The following is a 20,548-nucleotide window of genomic DNA, read 5'->3' as shown; positions in this document are numbered from 1 at the left end:
CAGAACTTGTTTCTTTTCTTTCAGACAAGAGAAACAACACGATTAGCAAATGTTTAATAATCCCAACAAAATGAGCACAAATTAGGCTGCATTTTCCTTTTCTCTTAGCTGGTGCAGTCTTGTAACAGCACACCTCAAGGGGCTGGGCTGAGTCTCAGAGAATACGAGGTTAGCAGAGACGAGTGAGAACACTGTCCGATGGTATTTTCCAGGGCATCTTTCAGGTCTGCTGTTCCCTGTGGGCCTTTATCATAAGTTAAGCATCTGGAGATCAGCCTGTGGGCCCCCTCACCAGGGAGGCTGCCAAGTTTTTATTTGGAATTTTTTCAGTCCCTCTGAGAAAACAAATTCTTGTCTATAGGTTTAGAGAAAAGACAGTGATCTGGGCCATGGACCTCATAAATCCTGTACTAAGTAAACATAAATATTCCAAAGAGAGGACACACCTTACCGTCTGTGCCTGAGCTATCATCCGGGAAATCCTATTGGAAATTGATCCAAAGCAGCCATCGTGCTGAAGGGAGGAGGAGGGAAAGAAGGAGGCCATGAATCGGGACCTGAGAGGGCACCAAGGTAAACAAATTCCTGGTGGCACGTCCGCCAAATAAGTTTGAAATTCTCCTTATAGGCAGAGGAGAAAACAATAGGCACCTTCAACAGCAAAATCATGCTCAAAAGTGCAAGAAAAATCATAAAGGCCGGGATGAGGATGGTAACAGGGCCAGTGCGATTCCAAGGAGGAGGGAGCATGGAGGTGAATTCTGCAAGAGTCAAGGCTGCCCGCTGGCAGGGGTGCTGTGCTGGACAGGGGGACACATGGGGAGCAAGGGGCAGGGTGATCCCACGGTTCTGCACCCAGTGCCAGCTGAAATGTTGGCTGTCCTTTGAGACGAAAGAATTGAAGGGAGAGAGAACCGTGGCAGAGGTGGAAGGCCCTGGAGCAGGCGCATGCAGGCACCTGGGACAGACTGAGAGCCATAAGAGTGGGCGTTGGGCTTCTTTCCCTCAACATTACATTTGCGAGATTCATCCACGCATTGCTTGTAGTTTTAGTAAGTTCACTCTCCCTGCTGTCCAGCCTTCCACTGTGGTAAGGTACTGCAATGTGTTTGTCCAGTCTAGTGTCCATGGCCACTTAGCTTGTTTCCAGGTTGGGGCTGTTATGCATAGACCTGCTGTGAACATTCTTGTACCTGGTGGACATTCTTGTGTGATGGACACATGGACACATTTCCCTTGGGTTTCTCGTGAGTTAGAAGTGAAGTAGCCGGCTTGGATTACTGGATTTTTTAAGATTCTTTAACAAGATTGCATTCTGTCTCATGGCTCTTATACACTTCAAATAAAATAAGGGTCCCCAGCTCCATTTTGCAGATGGGAAACTGAGGCATAAAGTAATGTGACTTTATGTTAGATCAGTTGCAGGGCCAGCGAGAGAATCTCCCCCCTCCATTCCATCCTAAACCTGCTCTTCCCGGCCCCACGTATTAAACAAACCTTATTGTTATTACAGTCAACAAGGCTTGTGGTGGTATTTAAAAAACAATCAGCAAGAGTGGGAGTTGGTAGGGATTGCGGTGGGTGGGAGCACACCTTCTCATTACCATCCAGTCTGTGTTTCTGCATTGGCAAACATCTGTTTTGGAAAGTTGATCCCAGAGTAGTAAAAATAAAAAAGACTCTGGGCATAACAAAGTGCCCCAGTTATCTGCACCAGGCAGGGCTTCCTGCTGGAAAGTGAGCCCCAGGGAGAGGCAGCTCCACCCAACCTCAGGTCAGGTGGCCCACCTCCCCTGGTCTGGAGCATGGAGCTGCCTGCAGAGGACAGGAAGTTCCTGGGGACTCTAGAGACCAGGGGCCTGCTCCTCAGCCCGAGCATGTGCCCACAGGGTCAGAAATCTGCTGTTATTATCTACCCACACATCAGCCAGTCTCTTTTCAGAGTTGAGTTTTTGTTCTAGGTTTTCTCCCATTTGATGCAGAGATGGCCCCCACACACACTCCTTTCATTTGTAGGTTTAGGTCATTTGCTTAATTTGCACAGGATGGATCAACACAAGTAGAGTGAGTAGGTGTCTCACCAGCTGGTGCTGAGGTGCCCCAGCATCTGAAGGCAGGCTTGGCATAAACCTTACCTGGGGGGACCTGGGAGGGATGGGAATAGCCATTGGTTTAGACTCAACAGATGTGAGTTCCAGTGCCATTTCAATCACTGATTATTGCACAGTTCTTGACTTCCCTGGGTTGATGGATGAGAAAGTGCATTTTTATAAAGGGGTTTATGGTCACAAAACGTTCTATTACATAAAGAAAGCCCATTCAACTGCTGACGGCATGATTCGTCATCTTGTCTTGTCCAAACCTCTCATAGGCACGTTCTCCACCAGGGAACTTCTGTCTGGAAAAGAAGTCAAAGCTCCCCTCTGAATATGTCCCTCTGCTGCAAACAGCCTTTCATAGGACTCATTGCCATTACCTTTGACCAGGGCTGGCATTCAGCCTGTGTACCCCAGCACAGCCATGTCTGTTGTTAAAATGCTGAAACACTTAGTGCCTGCTGCTAACTAGTCGCTGCCCTCAGCGCCCCCTCCTGCCACGATCCATCAGCTAAAAGATACTTCCAGCCCAGCAGGAGTGCGTGTGGACCCTGCTGCAGCACAAATCTGATTCCCTTCTGATTTTTCACACCACACCTGCCTTTCATTTATTACAGATATAAGATGTGTAAGGAACAGAAGAGCTAAATATCCAAACAGAATAAATAATATTATTTATCAGTTAACCGCCTTTTTCTTGAGGCTCGGTTCCAAATGACTTCTGGCTCATAAGGTGAAGAGTTTTTCCCCACATGTATCATAATTCACGAAAACTTTAATACTGCTGGATATCAGATGATATTAAGGAATTATTACGAGTTTTTAGATGTGATAATGATACTACGTTTTTTAAAAGAGTCTATTTTAGAGATTCATGCTAAAATACTTACAGGTGAAACATAGGAATGGAAGGGATTTGTTTCAAAATAATCTACAGAGAAGAGGGCAGGGGGCTAGGTGTCAGAGGGAGCTGGTGATGAGTGCATGGGCTTCTTTATACAATTCTCTCCATTTGGGGGAATGTTTGAAATTCTTCAAAATAAAAAGTTGGGCAAAATCGTTTTCAATCAGTCTATACTTGTAACTATCCCTGGTAGATGGGAGAAATAACAAATGGACTCAACCTGGATGAGAACATGGAGAGACCCAGGAGGATTCAGAGTCCGACCACTAACCTTGTTGCTGAGGACAATCCTTCATTTTGTCCTGTGTCCCAGTTTCCTGTCTGTGAAACGCACAAAATCATAACCTCCACACACATTTCCAACAGGCTAGGAGGAGCCTAAACCGACAACATTTGTATCACGTTTTGAGCTCCTCAGAAGAGATGTGCCACATGAACGATGCATCTTTATAGGACCTCAGGACCCAGAGGTGTTGTGTGAAGCTCAGTTGAGATGATTCAGGATTCCCAGAATCCCCACAGATTTTTCAGAAACTACCTCATACTCAGTTCTCTAAGCCAACTGAAAAAGGAGCAGAAACAAAACACCCGCGTCGACACAGCAGGCTTTTAGCAGCTCTGTTTACTCCTCTGACACAAAGCCCTTGTTTGTGTGGGACAGATGGTGGTACATGTTTCTCTCCTTTCTCTCTCCCTTCCTCCCTCCCTCACTTCACTCGTTCCCCTCTGTTTCTTTGTCCTCCTCCATTTTTCCTTTTCTCCAATCCTTCTCTGCCTCATACCACTTTTTCTGAATTGACTCCAGGGCCAGTGAGGAGGATAAAGGCAGACAGACGCCAAGAATGCCTTCGCCCAAGCCAACTGTTTATTCTAGTTATCCCGTCGGGCTGCATGCACACAGTCGCTTCTTCGTTCACAGCTCTCATATCTGAAATGTATTTTTGAAGACAGAGTGACACACCTTTGAAACTGTAGGGGGCTCAGAGCAAACATTAAAAGACCCATAAATATTTATGTGGCAGATTTCCATGGATTGCTTTCCCAAAGTAATCACAGTCGACACGTTGGCACGCGCACACACACACGTTTCTGCTGGGCCCAGCCACTCCCAAAGAACAAATGTAGACCTAACCTCTTACTGAATGTTTACTGCAATAAGCACAGTCTATAAAGCAGCAGGGGAAGGGGGGATGTGAAGGACTGGATATGCAACAGCCTTTTCCAGATCTGTATGGAATGCTGGTTCTGCCCATCTCAGACCCAGGCAAGTGACTTGCTCTTTTCCAGCCTCTGTTTCTTCTTCTGTAAAGTGAAAGTATTCAAATACATGGATGATCTAAAGACCTCTTTCCAGCTCTAAATATCTATGATTCTGCGAGCCATCACACGAAGACTCCTGGAGAATTTCCGTAAATATCAATCTACCTCACACCCCAATGCCTGGTGGGGGCAGGGGGAGTTCTGGCAGAATAGATGTCAAACCAGGGCTTGAACAATAACCTGTGTAGCGGCAGAGGAGAGACGTTACGGGCAAGGGGAAAGGAAAAACATGGTACTAAGTTCAGTAGGGAAATAACTTGCTTATAACTAGGGTCTGAGAAGGGGAGGGGAAAGGAAAGAACTGATATAACAGATACCAAGCAGGAGCAGGCGGCAAGATCTGGCACCTGCCTGGATGGCTAGGAGAAAAGACAGCACAAAAGCAAAATTGGGCAAAAGGAGGTTGTGCCTGCTGATCCTGCTTGGTCTTCTGAAACATTCTCAGGTCTCAAACATGCTTTAAACAGAGGTGGTCTCCAAGAAACAGCATACTGGCCCTTTTAGAAGTGGCCTTAATTGAATACCTTGTTCCACACGAGCATAACAACTATCCCCCACGGCCACCCCCGCCCCCAGACAAGAAAGAGTAAAGATCCGTGCTCAGAAAAATGAAGTCGCCATTTGAAAAGTAATAGCTACATCTGCAAACGATTAACTCTAGGATTTATTACCAATTAGGACATAAATCTCTGCTTACTTTGGCTCCTGGAAAGTTGATTTCACTGGGGATGGGGGGAGGGGGCAGGGAGAAAGTCATTTGAGACAAGGATGAGAAATCCAAACTTAAAAAGGCACACTTCAACTTCAAAAGGGAGCAGGATTTCTCAAGCCCCAGAGTGGAACGCAGGCTGGACCTTGCAGTTCTAAACAAACAGCCCAGCAGATGCCTACCTGGCAGGAAGCCAAAGGGAGTGTGCCCCTCAGAAGAGGGTGTCAGCGGCCTGGATGGAGGTGGTATAACTGAGTGGCCCCCAGTGGCCAGGCCCTAGCATGGCCGGAGTTGGCACTGGGGTACATGTGTCAGGCTCTCTACGTTCCTGATCTCAGGGGTTCCCAGCCTTGGCTGACCATTGGACTCACCTGTGAAGTTGCCTAGGTCACACTGCAGACCAGTTAAATCAGAATCTGCACGAGTGGGGCTTGGGTATTGGGATGGTTCCAAAACTCCCCAGGTGATCCTCAGGTGCAGGCAGGGTTGAGAACCACTGTTCGTCTCATTTCATCCTCCCAGCAACCCCATCTTATAAGTATAATAATAACTTTCACAATTTTACAGAACAGAAAACTGAGGCACAAAGAGGCTAAGTGCCTGGTCCAGGGTTACACAGCTAACAGGGATGGAGGCAGATTTGAACCCAGATCTCACGCTTTAATCATCATGGCCTATGGCCTCCCAAGACCATGGTTCTCAGCTTTCCAGGCCCTGAGCCTTCAAGGGCTCTTCAAGGTAGAAAACGGACTCAAACTATTTTTATGTATTATTTCAAAAATATTCTAATAGAAATGCAACATTAGCCCATATTAATGCTACATATTGACTAGGGAAGCAAGTTTCTTTCCTTTGCTTGCAATGACTTCAAAACAAGGAGGTTACACTGGGCATTTCATGCTCAATCAGGACTTCTCATTCATTCGTTCAACCAACATTAAGTGGCAGTTTTCTGCAGAGTGTAAAACAGAACCACCCTGTGCAGATAATCACACAATAGGTGTTCCAAGGGCCATAAGAGTGACATATACTAGACACTCTAGGAGCCCACAGGAGAAAGTGGACAACTGTGAGTGGCAGTGACATATTATGCTTTTGGTGAGTGAAAATTGGCCGGGTAAATCATAGGATAATAAGTGCATGTTGCTAAGTGGCAAAATTAAAGATGGAGTCTCTAAGTGGAGGCCTGAAATAGTAAAATGTTATGAGAAGGTTGGGGATACACTGTTGCTCATCACAAATATTTAACCCAGGGTAGAAAATGCAAATTCCTGGCTGGCACCTACATAAGGATAGTGAGCTGGCTGTCAACAGGCGAGGTAGGGACTGAGGTGACCCAGGAGCCCAAATCCTGTCTACCGAGGCAACTAGTTCTCACCTCCAGCCAAAAGTTACCATATAGGAATGTGGATGCAGTGTTGTCAGCCCTTCTGACTTTTTTAGGGGGAGCTGTAAATATGGGTTGCTTAATGCAAGATCTCCTAATTTGTAAATGGCATCTAATCGACCAAAGAAAACACACCCGCGGCCAGTTCTGCTTTCATTGTTGAGAGTGGTCTCTCTGCTAGCCCCATGAATCCCAAAGCAACTGCTTATTCTCCTGTGCCTTTCCCCCCGCAGGTATGCTCATTTATTTCGGGTACGGCATCTGGAACAGCACCCTGGAAATCAGCGCCCGAGAAGAGGCCCTGCACCAGAGCACGTACCAGCGCTACGACATGGACGACCCCTTCTCGGTGGAGGAGGGCTTCTCCTATGCCACAGAGGGCGAGAGCCAGGAGAACTGGGGCGGGCCGGCCGAGGACAAAGGCTTCTATTACCAACAGATGTCAGATGGGAAGGCGAACACCCGGACAAGTAGCAAAGCGAAGAGCAAAAGCAAACACAAACAGAACTCAGAGGCCCTGATCGCAAACGATGAGTTAGATTACTCTCCAGAGTAGGAGGGAACACCCAAGAAATGTGTGGAATGGTGGGGATTTATTTTCAGTAACCTGGGGGCTAGAAGGTGAAAACATTTTTGGCTCTCATTTCAAAAATCCAGCCACCCCTAAAGTCAGTCCCCAGTCATACCTGTCATTTGCTACTTTTGCTCCTTGAGATAGTTCTGTCGAAGGGTTTAACCTGGGTCCCCTAACTGGTCCCCTTGTAAAAAAAAAAAAAAAAAGAAACAAGAGGCTATAAGAAATTCTATCTTAGGTGCAACCGTCAGAGCTGATGGCAGCAAATGTTCCCTAGGTCTTTGCTTTGCTGATTGAATCTTTTTGCTTCTTACTCACACCCAAGAAGCAAGGAGCAAACTTTTTGGACCACCCCAAGGCTGCAGGTGGGCATGGGCACAAGGCCCGCATTTCAGCCACCCGAGACCACAAGGGCAAGCTCTGTTCTCAGCATGCCCGGCTGAGAGCAGCTCCCAGAGCCCGGAGCGGGCAGGTGGGCCTTGGTATTTCCTTGGCAAGCAACGTCTTGTCCTGAATCCCACAACACAAATTCATGGAGAAGGTCCATGCTTGTTTTTATTAAAAAGGTTCTCAGAGTCTCCAAACTATAACTTTAGGATCCAGCAAAGGTCAGGGACGCTGAGTGAGACCATCTCCCTAAAGGCTTCAGATTCACCATAAAGCAGTCATGCAGATCCAATCATAAGTTAAGAAGCACCATCAAAGCTCTACTTAAAGGGCTAGAAAAAAATAAATAACCATCTCATATGGTGAAGGCCAGAGGGCACTGGCAGCAATGAGCTCTCTGTCATTGCTTCTCTTATACCGGACTCTAAGCTCCTGCTGATACGATGAAAGAGGGCAAAGCTGGAGCATGACTTCACAGCACTAATATGTCTCAAAGAAGCAGGCTGTTTGTTTTACAATCAGATAAAAATCTTTATAAGGAGAAGTGACCCAGCCACTGAGATCACATTGCAAATTCTATTTCAGATTTCTGAAATTATGAATTCTGTAGTCTTTTGAGCTACGCAACCGCCTGATTGGTGGGTGCTGCTCGGAAGACAAAAACGGTGACGCACAGCGACCTAGGTAATTGCATTCCATGAGATCATGTTTCACTTCTGAACCTTATTCTTCTGGAGCAGCTCAATTTTAGACACGTATTTTTCCTGTTATTTCCCAAAGCGGTTTCTCTGAAGACCAGAGAAAGATCTGAAGAGTAAGTTCTGAAGCTGAGCCTTAAGAGGGACTCTTAAAGGCATTTTCTCAGAAACAACCTAAATGAGATAATTTACAACAGGGAAAAACACATGGTCCTTAAATTCTGCTCTTGAGGTACAGGATTCCCATGGCTGCCCTAAGATGTGTACGCGTGTATGTGAAGGCACAATTGGGATCAAGCTAAAATCTTGGTGAGAATTTCCTGAAAGGGAGGGAAAATAGCAGATTCCACGCTCTCTCTCTCTCCTGGATCTAGCTTTATGCCAAAAGTTTTCCAGAATATATTGACTAACATTTAGGTCTACTCTATCTTAAAGGTTGAGGCTTGTGCCATCTTGGCATGCTTTAGGATTCTGGAGAGGAGCCAAAAGTCCATTTTTTTTCACTCAACTAACGCTGATCGAGAATGTACCAGGTGCTAAGTGATGGAAATGCAAAGAAGTATAACATCTGCCCTTGGGAAGTCACAGTCCCAGGAATGAGCAGCCTGAGAGATGTCAGTAAAACAAGCGACCCCAACGGGTCCTCACAGTTGATGCACAGGCTGTAACACAGTATAAAGAAAGATCCATCGAAACTAGTTTTAAAAAAAAAAATAAGCTTTCACATAAGTTGCATCTCATACCTATAGCCAATATATGCCATTAAATTCAAATAACTACTATTTTCTAGATCTCCTTTTTCATTCCTCTATATTAATTATTTAGAACTCTGGTTTCCTGAGGTCCTTTTGTCATTTTAACATAATGCCTGGCAATGCGTGCTTTCTCTCCCCTAAACTTAGCCGTAAAGATGCTGTGCCTGGTCTGTGAAATACATCTTTGGGGATTAATTGTACACGAATTACCCGTAACTCTTGTGAACACAAAGTTTTGAACCGGTTTTACGACTCAACAAATCTGCCTAGTGTGATATAATCTGTTAAGCTTGAGATACATCCAGATAGATGAGGCGGAGCTGCCTTCATTAAAAATGTTCAAAGAGAAATATGAATGCAAAATAACAAAACCTTAATGTGAATCAAAGAGCTTTCTTTTATCAGTGAGGTTTGGGTACTGAAGTTGACAATGGTTTGGCGGGAGATGTGCAATTTCTATAGCCTGAGAAGGGGCAACACGTGCTCTGGTAAAGACCATTGGTATTGATTTCATGAAGATCCTATGAACCACTCATTGCAGGAGCCATTTCTCCCAAGTAATATCTCTATATTTTCTAAGCTTTGCTCTCTTTATTTCTTTAAAGTTAGTCATTTCCCCAGCAACCTTGGTTTAAAAAAAATAATAAGTCAACATAATGAAAAAGTTTTTTTAAGGTAAATAGACATGTTTTCCCTCATAATTCCCAGCCTCTGTGAAACAGTCATAGATTTCACAATGTAGTTTTCAAATACCATCAGTCACTAGAATGATTATATTAATGTTTCCTAAAATTTTCTTAAGGCCACATTTGTGGGACCATGTTTAATGTAAGATCACCTTATAAATAATTACAGGAGAAGTTTAGCCCCCTTGAAAGGACCCAAGGAAGAGCTACATTTTGTTGACTTCTTCTCTAGAGCAAGAGCTCTTCCAGTGAGCTTTCATCATGTGGATTTATGGTTTGGAGCCAATTACTTGATTTTTTAAAATTGCATTCTGTTTATTGGTACTCTGCTTCATTTCAAAAAGATTTGAGGTGGCTATTAAAATACACATAATACCAGAAAAAATCAAGTGAGGAGCTTGGGGCAAATAGAAATAAAGGATAAGACAAAGCTAAAAGTGTGTCTGGTGCTCAAATGCAGAATCTTGACATGCATTGCTAAATTTGCCAATGAGGGGACAACTTGAAAAATAATGGAATTGTTGGTAGTGACAGGAAGAAGTACTCCTGAATGATAAGAACATATCTTGCCCCATGAGGGCAGAGAATTGTGATAGCATAGATCATTGGAACCCACAGATGAGCTTCAGACCTAGATTTTACCAACTACCAGTGCCTGGCATATAGTAGATGTTCAATAAATATCTGATGATTGGATGAATGAGTGAATGGAAAATGAAATATCATTTATTCAACAATTTTTTGTGGAGGGTCTAAAGTGTGCTATGGCATAAGAAATAGGGGAAATAGGATATATAACAAGAACAATAGCGAAGGTAGCAGGTGAGATCAGGGAGTTACATGCGGCAGAGGTTCAAATATGGAAAAGGCCTCCTTCCATTGAAAGATGATAGAGAATGGAGCCTTTGTGCTTGTGGAAAGGATGGAATTCTGCCAGGTAGAAATGGGGGAAAGGCTTGTCAGGTGAAGGATCAGCATGAGTAAGGTAGAGGCTGTGGCTGACGCTGTCTCCTGACTAATAATTTGTACTGTGCCTCCTTTAAGGGAAAGCAAGAAGCTAGTTTGACAGGGGCTTATGATTTATATATAGAAAGTGAGAAAGAATGCTGAGAAGGCAGGTTAGGGCTCACTCAGAGATCGGCTTGAATGTCGAGCTGAGCCGGCTGGCTCTCCTGGGGTGGGGAGGACACAGGAAAATGATGAAAGTGTGATTCAGGAAAGGGTGGACTTCAAGAGGCTGGGCAGTGGCTTCATCTGCCTACACAAGGAGCTAACCAGTCACACACGCACTCCAAGTTGATTTAACATATTAAAAGGAAAAAATATCCCTACTTAATGCAATGTATGATTCTGCCTTTGAGTCCCATGTCTGATTTCATTATTAACCCAGGGGAAGTATAGTCATTTAACACGCGGACAGACAACACAAACAAAGATATTTGCAGCCACACTGAAATTTTCAACGAGTTTAAACAACCAAACCTAACAACTTTTTATATCTAACTAATCTAAACACGGAAACCTCAGCTCAAAATTTTACTCGGCTTGAGTTAAAGGACACATTGAACTAGTGCAAGGAATTAAATGACAGAATTAGGTTAAGAATCCATTTCTACTCCTTAGTAACAAACTAATAGCTAATCAAATGTCTACGGAATGGTCATGATGATCCTGGTTAAGTAAACAGGAAAAAATGTTGAATTTAATGATCCATTTTTCTCTAGAACCCATGGGTCCATCAGGATATAAATCTAGCAACTATTGAGGGGAAAAAAAAAAACTCCTTTAAAGAAATGTCTTTCCCCTGTTCTCCTGAAAAGGGTTGATAAACTTGACCTCCTTTACATTACATTTGTTGGAAGTCTACCTACCAAGGGGCTGCCTCCTCTCTGCATTCTAAATAGAAGCTACAGGAGTTTGAGAATCAGCCTAAAAGACTGGAGGAAATTGCTGTCCCCTCTCCCACCAGGTTTTACCGGAGACCTGAGACGTCAGTGGAAGTCTGCTGAGGGTCAGCCACAGGTTTACCTAATTTAGTATCTCAGATTAGAATGTCTTTTTGGGTGGAGAAGTCAGAAATCAGGAAATGTGTCTGAAGCCAGAATTGAGGTCAGCTCACTGAGTCCAGGCGGCCGTTAACAGTCCACTGGGATTTCAGCCTTGGGGCTAGTGAGCAGTCTAGGGATGGCCTTAATTTGTCACACTGGTGGGGAAGTGGGGAGCAAAGGAAACGCACACTCCACAGTTAGCACTCTAGGGCTGCATGGCAAGCCCCCATTTCCGTGCTATTTGGAACAAGACTAGTGAAGGAGAGTGTTTCTATCCAAAATTTTCACAAAGCCTCGGTTTCTCCTGTGTGCATGTCCCTCTCTGAGGCTGAGGAGCCATTTGTCTACAGGGCCCCTTTGGAGTCCCTAGGAGAGAGAGGCGCTAGCTGGTAACCAGTGGTGGCCTGGCTGTGAAAGAACCAATACTGGTAAACAATGCACAAGTGCAGAAAAAAGCATCCCCAACCCCGAGCTCCACCACAAGCGGGAGCCAGGCCACTGCTTCACCAAGGAGTTCTCATTGTAATTCTGAATCGGAACGGTGATGGGCAGCAAAAAGTCCCTTTTGTGTACAGAATTGTTAGTCCTGGGTCTACTTTCATTTTCTCTAAGACTTTAGAGGACAGGCTGTTGTAATTTTTCCCCTCCTCAGGAGCAACTTCCTTTCTAAAATGCCTTTCTCTTCTTGCTCGGCTTGAATAACACACGTCTCATTCTGAAATACCTAAGCAGTTGCTTTTTGCCAAAACTACTTCTTTAAGAAAATGTTCCTTTTTTTCTTTTTTTAGTACTTAAAGCCCAAAAGGGATTGGTGGAAGTTTCGAAGCCCATCAAAAGTGAATAGATATTCTGTATTCTGCAGTATCAACTAAAAGAGTGTTGAGACTCAGTGAACAGTATTCCACATGCATGATCTACAGAATTCATACAGGACTATCACAAGGGCAGCTGCGGGCTTGACGTCTTCTGAAAGCAGGCAGCACTAACTTCCTGCTCTGGGAGAACATTTAGTGCATTTGGGCACAATAAGGAAAGAAAATGGCTTTTATTAAGACTAGGAAACAGGAGCAGCCTGGATGTTTTCACTAGTGCTTTGTCTCTGTGCTTTTTTTTTTTCTAGTACACTTTCTTGACATTCACGTTGGTGACACTGGCTAAAGGGGATTGTGGGTCATGTGAATTTCCCAGGAAGCGCAGACTTTGAAGGATTGCATTCATTCTGATGTGGGGATGAGGAGACGAGACTGGTCCTTACACGTCTCTTGGCAGTTACCAATACACTTGTCTCACTCACTCATGCTCCCAAAGGCAAGACTCTACACTGGGAATCATAAACCCTCACTCTCCAAAGCAAAGACACTGTTGATGCTACCATGGCGCATAAATACCTCAACTGTCTGGGCTGATAGAAGGGGCTGCGGGTTTTTAAGAGAGCGGCTATTGTCCTCATGCCATGTAGTTACACCATCTAATGACGGGACTCCACATTCTAGCTTTTCTCACTGTGGTAAAGAAACGCTACTGTTTAATTCCTATCCAAAGTTATAACCATGGCTTGTAAATTTGACTAACTTGTTTCGTTCTCGTTTGGTCCTTGAGAAGTACAACTTGCTTTTGCGGATGGTAATTTCTGGTGTCGTTCTCTGCTTTTTTTTTTTTTTTTTTTTGGTATGAAATTGCTGTATTTGCTGAAGTTTGTCCGTTTTGTGGTTTTTAATTCCCATTGGTGCACTGTACAATGGGATGTTGTAGTATATTATGAAGAAGAAATAATGTGCAGATATGTTATGGAGTGTGTTTTATTTTAAAATGACTGTGGTGTTGAGAATATATTGATTTATCAAGATACTAAGGGAAAATTCTAAATTTACCAAAATGTGTATATTTTAATAAATGTATAAAGCTTTATTGTGTGCCTTTAAATTTAAAATGGGGTGTATAAAGAAAGTCAGAAACAAAAGTGTCTTACAATAAAATATCCATAGTAATGGAAAGCTTTTACACAGGAGACTACCACAGGAAAAAAAAAGAAAAAGAAGCTTGCCCGTATTTTGTTAACCTTAACCAGTACCTGAAGTCTCATACTTTCTTTCCATTCTAAAATGGAGAGGAACAAGTGAATCTTGCCTTAAATGTTTCAATTGTCCTTTGTAGAAAAGCCAGATAAATGAGCTCGTTATTTTGAAACTAATTGCATTATTGTGGAAAATTTGTTTTCAGAATAAAAATATTTTAAAAATTGCAGCTAACCGACTATTAAAATTTAAATTTGAAGAAAGTCAGTGCCATCCACCTTTTAAAACTCACTTTACTTCCAATAGGAGAACTAAAAGTTCCATTTTAGTGGACTCGTGGGAGAATGTGAAGCGATTCAGTCTCCCTCTCGCCATTTTCTTCTATCTGGGCCCCTGCTCACTACGCTGCCTCCTTAACTACTGCATTCCCAGTACCAGTGCTCAGTGACAGCCACAGCCTGCTCCAACCTCAGCACTACCAAGCATTTGACTCACTGCCCCCATTCATTTTAAGGACAAACTGGAGGACCATTACATGCCTATGGTTCCTAACCCAATTACAATAGCATTAGTGGTGGTTTAATTTATTTTACTTTTCAATGGTACAGGAAGTGATACCTGGAGAAAAGGTAGAGTCGTGTAGCAGGGTCACATATTTCCCACACTACACAAGATGCAAAGAAACCGCCATGTCTTTATTTCCTGTAACTCATGGCCCTCCCTGGCAGAGGCCCACCTGCCTGGGTAGCAGGAAAGAAACAAAAACTGTGAATGTACTAATTTACGGAATCCCAGTTGTCTCCCTTTTAGTCTCTTTTGAGATGATTGAGTCTCCTTGGGATAAAGGCTCAGTCTGTTGGACTTCCTCCCCTCTCCCTTGCTTCTCTCCCAAATGGCATCTGGTAACAGAGCCTGTATGATCTCATAAGGAGAGGGGACATTGGGATGCAGGTGAGAACCAAGTGCTCTGGACCCTTAACAGATGCTGCTGCAGAATGGTTCCCTGGACGGCTCCCCGGACGAGTGACCACAAAGAAGGACTGGCCTGTCTAGCCATATGGCTTCATGATCACATTCACTTGCAAAACCCACAGGTCTAGCATTTAACTCCAGTTGTGAAGTTTCTGCACGTTGACGCATCTTCGTTTGCACTCCAGGCCTTTGCTGGTCCACTGAGCCTTCAGCACTTCAACATTAGAACCCACTGCATCCCTGCCCCTCGAGACCTGGGGAACCAAGAACATCACCCCGGGCTCAAGCATCCATCCACCTCCTTCACTAACGATACACTATCATTTCCGGGCTCTGCTTGCTGTGGCGCGTAGTCAGTGACGTTCTACAGCCTGCTCGTGAGAACGATTGTTAACTTTCCATGAGTTCTAGGAGTCAGTTGCTAAACACATCCACTATTAAAACTTGACTTCTATAACCTTACAACTAATTATATTGAAAACAAAGGTAATAAGTACTTGAAACTATTTTACTATATTTAACTGTTAGGTATGCTCTTGCGGTTATTTACAGCTATTCTGTCTGTGTGAGGGAAACACTATACGATGATGTGCTACTGCACGTCTCTCCCCAACTCTAAGCTCAGTGGGTTCACAGCGGTAGCTTGCAATCAGCCGTGGTGGGAGTATTTACACCATGCAAACTGGCAAATGCTACAAACTCAGGGTTGGTTGGTGTTTTCCACAGAGCTGTCTAGTAAACATTTACCAGCACACCACTGCTTATATCCTTTCCAGCTCGGTATGCCACTACTCATCCAATGCTTCAGGCTTTCTCACTCCTACCACAGCCCCACCCTTGGAGGGGGAAAAGCCTGGACAGGTATTTTTTCCCTCTCTGTCCTACCTCTGTTTCTCTTCCTCTCCCCACCATGCCGCAGGACAAGCTGGGGCTGGCTTTCCACTTTTCATTCACTCTGACAGAGATTCCCCCTACACGTTAGCCGCCTTCCTGGGGACAATAAGCCTCATAAATCAGTCTCACTGATGGAAGGATTACCCATTTGCATATTTACAAATAGAAGAGTCACAGGGTTACTTGGAACTAGAGATTACTAGCACCAAAAATAATTGAGTCAATATTCCAAAATACAACCTCATTACATGGACCTTAAAATTCAGAGGTTGTTTAATAACAAGTGTTGCCAAAGACACAGAGAAATTGGAAAACTTGTGCACTGTTAGTGGTAATGCAAAATGGTGCCACCACTGTGGAAAACAGTATGGCAACTGCCCAAAAACTTAAAAATAGAATTACCATATGCTCCAACAATTCCATTTCTGGGTACATATCCAAAAGAATTAGAAGGAGGGTCTCAAAGATATTTGTTCATGGCAGCATTATTCACAATGGCTAAAACATGGAAGCACCCAAGTGTCCATCAATGGATAAATGCATAAAGAAAATGTGGTATATACATACAATGGAATATTGTTCAGTCTTAAAAAGGAAGGAGGGGCTCGCCCCATGGCGTAGTGGTTAAAGTTCAGTGCGCTCTACTTCAGCAGCCCAGGTTCACGGGTTAGGATCCCAACACAGACCTACGCCACTCATCAGCCATGCTGTGGCAGCAACTCACATATAAAGTAGAGGAAGATTGGCATGGATGTTAGCTCAGGGCTAATCTTCCTCAGTTAAAAAAAAAATGGAAGGAAATTCTGATACATGCTACAATATGGAGGAATTTTTAGGACATTTCGCTAAGTGAAATAAGCCCATCAAAAAAGACACATACTTTATGACTTCACTTATATGAGATACCTAGAGTAGCCAAAATCGTAGAGATAGTAAGAAGAACGTGGTTGCCAGAGGCTTGGGAAAGGGACAATGGGGGTTATTGTTTCACACATGTAGAGTTTCAGTTTTGTAAAATGAAAGAGTTCAGGAGAGGATGGTGCTAATGGTTGCACAACAATATAAGTGTGCTTAGTGCTACTGAACCATACACTTAAAAACAGTTGAGATGGCAAATTTTATATTGTGTATATTTTACCACAATTTTAAAAACTGAAAAAAAGTTTTAAAGTTATTCAGAGCATCAAAGCTGCTTTACCAGCATCTTCTCCTTAGGTCATAACTCAAAATCACTTTAAAAATTAAATACTCTATTAGAAATTTAAGAGATCCCCATATTCTAACATTAAATTGACAGCCCTTCTTCATTTTTTTTTTGACTGGCAATGAGAGTCCTTCCCGTGTCACGTTCCCTTCCTCTCCTTCGCCCACATGCGTCTCTTCCCCCACCCGAGGATGGGTTCTTTCTGATCTCCCGTTGGCCTCAATCAATTCAAAACAACTCCAAGCTATGAGCTCAGAGAGAAAACCACACACCCCCATTTCTATGACCTAGAAGTCTGAATTCTCTAAGCTTTTATTACATGTATGTGTAAGCCTCATGCTTACCCATCAGAGCCTTTTAGAGTGTTTTCAGGAAGGGATGAGCTCGCTATAAGTCAATTAACTGGATGAGTAAGTACTGTGGCCGACTTTCCTTCAGGGAAGGGAAATACAAATGATGTGTGACTCTAATTAACTTCAAACACAGCAACAGGAATACAATTTGGAACAGAATCCAAAGAGGAAATAGTCCATCCAAATTCAATTCTGGTGGCTGGAAGACTATGATTGAATTTCCTTCCCAGTGGAGACACTCCTCACAGAGTGAGGTGAGGAGGGGAAGGGGGTTTCCTAGCAATGGGATTTCCCTGATCTTAGAAGCTCTCTGTCCAAAGCAGCCCCTTTAAGGTACTGGCAACAAGTTCAGGGTGTGGATACAATGTCCTCGACTTTCTCCCCAGCCTTACCAATCTTGTGCAAGAAAGTGGACACTGGATAAACCAACCACAGCCAACCGGGCATGAGAAGACGTGCTGTGAGCCTTGAGGACCAGTGGAGGAAGGGCACCTCTGCCCTATCTGCCCCCTGATGCCCAAAATGCCTCCACTGGAAACAAAGTCTGCCATTCCCAATAACAAAGAGATCCTTAAATGCCTTCACAGTTAACTCCTCCTGGAAGAAGGAACACATTGTTTTCACTCATCCACATGGAGATATGAACGACTGATAGCAGTTCCTTCTCAGAAAGCAGGTTTTTGCAAGTCACAAGAAAGGATTAGGAGGTCCCAGGATGCCTGAGAGGGGGTTGGGGGACTCCAGGAGGGGAAAGGGACACAAAGACACACTTGGCCCCATTCCCTTTACAACCTCACACAGAGTTGGAGGTAAATACAAAGAGGGCGCAAGACACCATACACCTGACCTGAAGTGATGCCTCCAGGACCACTCTGAGGGGAGAGATGGATGGCGGCCTGCAAAGAGGCTTGAACCGTAAGAGAGAAACCCATCTTCCCACTGGGGCTCTCCATAACTGGGTTTGTCAATGCAGGCAAGCCTCTTCCCCTGTTCCCTCACTTGCAAACAAGAAGTGGATCCACGATTCCTAACTTTCCGGATCACTGCCGTGGGGGTGGTGAACACATCTCTCTTGCTTCCAGCTGCACCTCAGTGCCTAGTGTAGAGCCCGGGATGCAGGAGGCATTTAATGAATATTTGCTGAAGGAATGAATGAATAGAAGTTAAGTTCTCCTCTTCATTCAGAGGCCCTCCCCCTGCTTTTGCCAAAGTGGAGAACCATTTCAATCACTCTACGTAAATATTCGACAGTTCACCTCTGACAGATTTCGGATCCCTTGAATCACTTTTAGAATTGATCCTAGAAAAATAAATAATCAGAGATATGATCAGAGGTTTACGCCAAAGGATATATCTACAACTACAGGAAAAAAATAGCAGAAAAACTGAAATCAGTGTCCCAAACTGGAGTTTGTTTACATACGTGATAGTGTAACTGTGGAACTCAGAACGATACAGCGTCGAAAAGTATCTTTCCAAAGAATGTTTCCTGACAGGGTAATCTTCATTAATTATGTTGAATTTTAAAAGTAGGATGCAAAGATTATTAATAGTATGTCTTTAGTCTTGAAAATAAATGTATTCTATATATGTATAGAAAAAGATTTAAAAGGACATTATATAATGTGTTAACCATTGCTGCCTCTGAGAAGTCTGATTTGGGGTGGTTTTGTATTTTCTTTTTTATACTTTTTTTTCCAAATGTGCTTCAAAATATATTTTACTTCTATAACCTAAAGTGTAATTAATTTTTACTTCCTACGACATAAGGGCTTTTTCAGATATTTGCTGTGGCCTAAATGGCCAACCGAGAAGGCATCCTGACACCTCTCCCCAAGTAACGACACAAGTAATAGAAGCTTCCTCTCAAAGCCACACCACAGACAGATTTGTCTCTCTACATGGGCACAGATAAGTTTAGGATCCTTATACTCCTTCAGCAGAAGGAGTCCATTCTCAGGTAGAGTGTATTAGCTTGGACACTTGGCTCACATACGTATTGTTAAGTATTAAATACTAGTGTCAATTCATTCCAGACGTCAAGGATATTGAAAAGACATCACTATTTTAAAGGGTAAATACACATATTTGTGTATTTAGCCATAATTATTTTGCTTAATCCTTCTACCAAGTAAAATATGCGCCAAAATACCTTCGTGCTGCCTTGGGGATGTTGCCTGTCACACAGAATATGGTCAATAATTATCTGTTAAATTAGATCGTATAGCATTTCATCCACACCTGACAAAAATGTGATTTTCAAAACGTACATATTGTTCATGATTTATAACTGAAATACATCCTTCACGAAGGTCATTCCTCTGCTTCAAATCTCCAGTGGTTTCTGCTGCCAACAGGACGAAGCCCTTCATAGCCTGCATCCCGTCCGTCTCTCCAGTCTCGTGTCCAACCCTCCCCCAGTGTCCTATGTTCTGACCCCAGAAAGCTTTCAAAGTTTCTAGGCTCACTCTCTTATCCTCTTGTGTCTTCTTGAATATCCTTCACCCCCTTGCCCACTCAGCAAACTCCCCCTCGTCCAATTTCCTCTCAAATGTATCTCCTCTCTGAATTTCTGGAATTTACCCTCCCCCCTACCCTGTCCTCCACCAACCATATGTTCCCATAGCATTCCTTTTCAATGTATATAGCATTTTACATGGTGAACAGTTATTTGTTTATATATCTGTCTCCTGCTATAGATCAGAAGCTCCCCAAAAAGATAAAAAACAGAACACATTAGAACTTTTATTTTTGTAAAATATTTTAATATATTTTAATCTAAAAATTAAGAACAAAATTAAGCCTTATACTCAATATACTAATATTATTAGCAGTATATTGTATACTAATATTACTATATAATATAATACATTGAATATAATTAATATTAGTATATTATTGTAATATACTCATTATATTATGTGTTTAATCATATTATATATTATTATTAATTCTATGCATTAATTGTAACGTATTCAATATGTTGAATGTAAGGCTTAATTTGATTTGCGTTGTATTGTGGAGCTTATTACGGATTATACTGAGCCACATACTCATCAGACCCTCCCTTTGAGGGAGGGGTGGGCATCCGGGGCTTCAAGAGCTCCTGAGGGCAGGGGTCCTCTTCTGTGAGGAGGGGTGGACAGCAACCCCTTGCCACCCTCACTGTTTCATTCAAGTTATGATATTTTGTAGATTAAAAATTCACAGTTAAGTGGATTTATGGATTGCATTATCTTTCTTTACTAACCTAATGCCACAGAAAGAGCGAGTCATTTTTAGAGATTCCTGCAAGATACAGAGGCCAGATCAGGAGTTGCCAGAGCAGGGGCTGGGGAGCAGATGAAACAGGTGAAGGGAGTCAAAAGGCACAACCTTCCAGTTACAAAATAAATAAGTCATGGAGACATAACGCCCAGCATCGTGACTACAGCTAATGGTACTGTATTGCATATTTGAAAGTTACTAAGAGAGTAGATCTTTAAAGCTCTCATCACCAGAAAAAAAGCTTTGTAATTATGGTGATGGATGTTAACTAAACTGATT

The 20,548-nt window shown here is 43.2% G+C and overlaps 1 protein-coding gene across 1 annotated transcript in view; it reads left to right on the top strand.

Moving 5' to 3' along the window:
* SLC7A14 (solute carrier family 7 member 14) overlaps nucleotides 1-13,808 on the top strand; it is a 116,872-nt gene extending 103,064 nt beyond the window's left edge. The window contains exon 8 of the mRNA XM_008524441.2: nucleotides 6,650-13,808. Within this exon, the coding sequence (XP_008522663.2) occupies nucleotides 6,650-6,972 (323 nt within the window). The 3' untranslated portion in view covers nucleotides 6,973-13,808. The remainder of the gene's footprint in view (nucleotides 1-6,649) is intronic.
* The last annotated feature ends 6,740 nt before the right edge of the window (nucleotides 13,809-20,548 follow it).

The sequence above is a fragment of the Equus przewalskii genome, chromosome 18 (assembly GCF_037783145.1).
Source record: "Equus przewalskii isolate Varuska chromosome 18, EquPr2, whole genome shotgun sequence".
Lineage (NCBI taxonomy): Eukaryota > Metazoa > Chordata > Mammalia > Perissodactyla > Equidae > Equus > Equus przewalskii.
The sequence above is the reverse complement of the archived record's forward strand: the minus strand, read 5'-3'. Positions and strand labels throughout refer to the sequence as shown.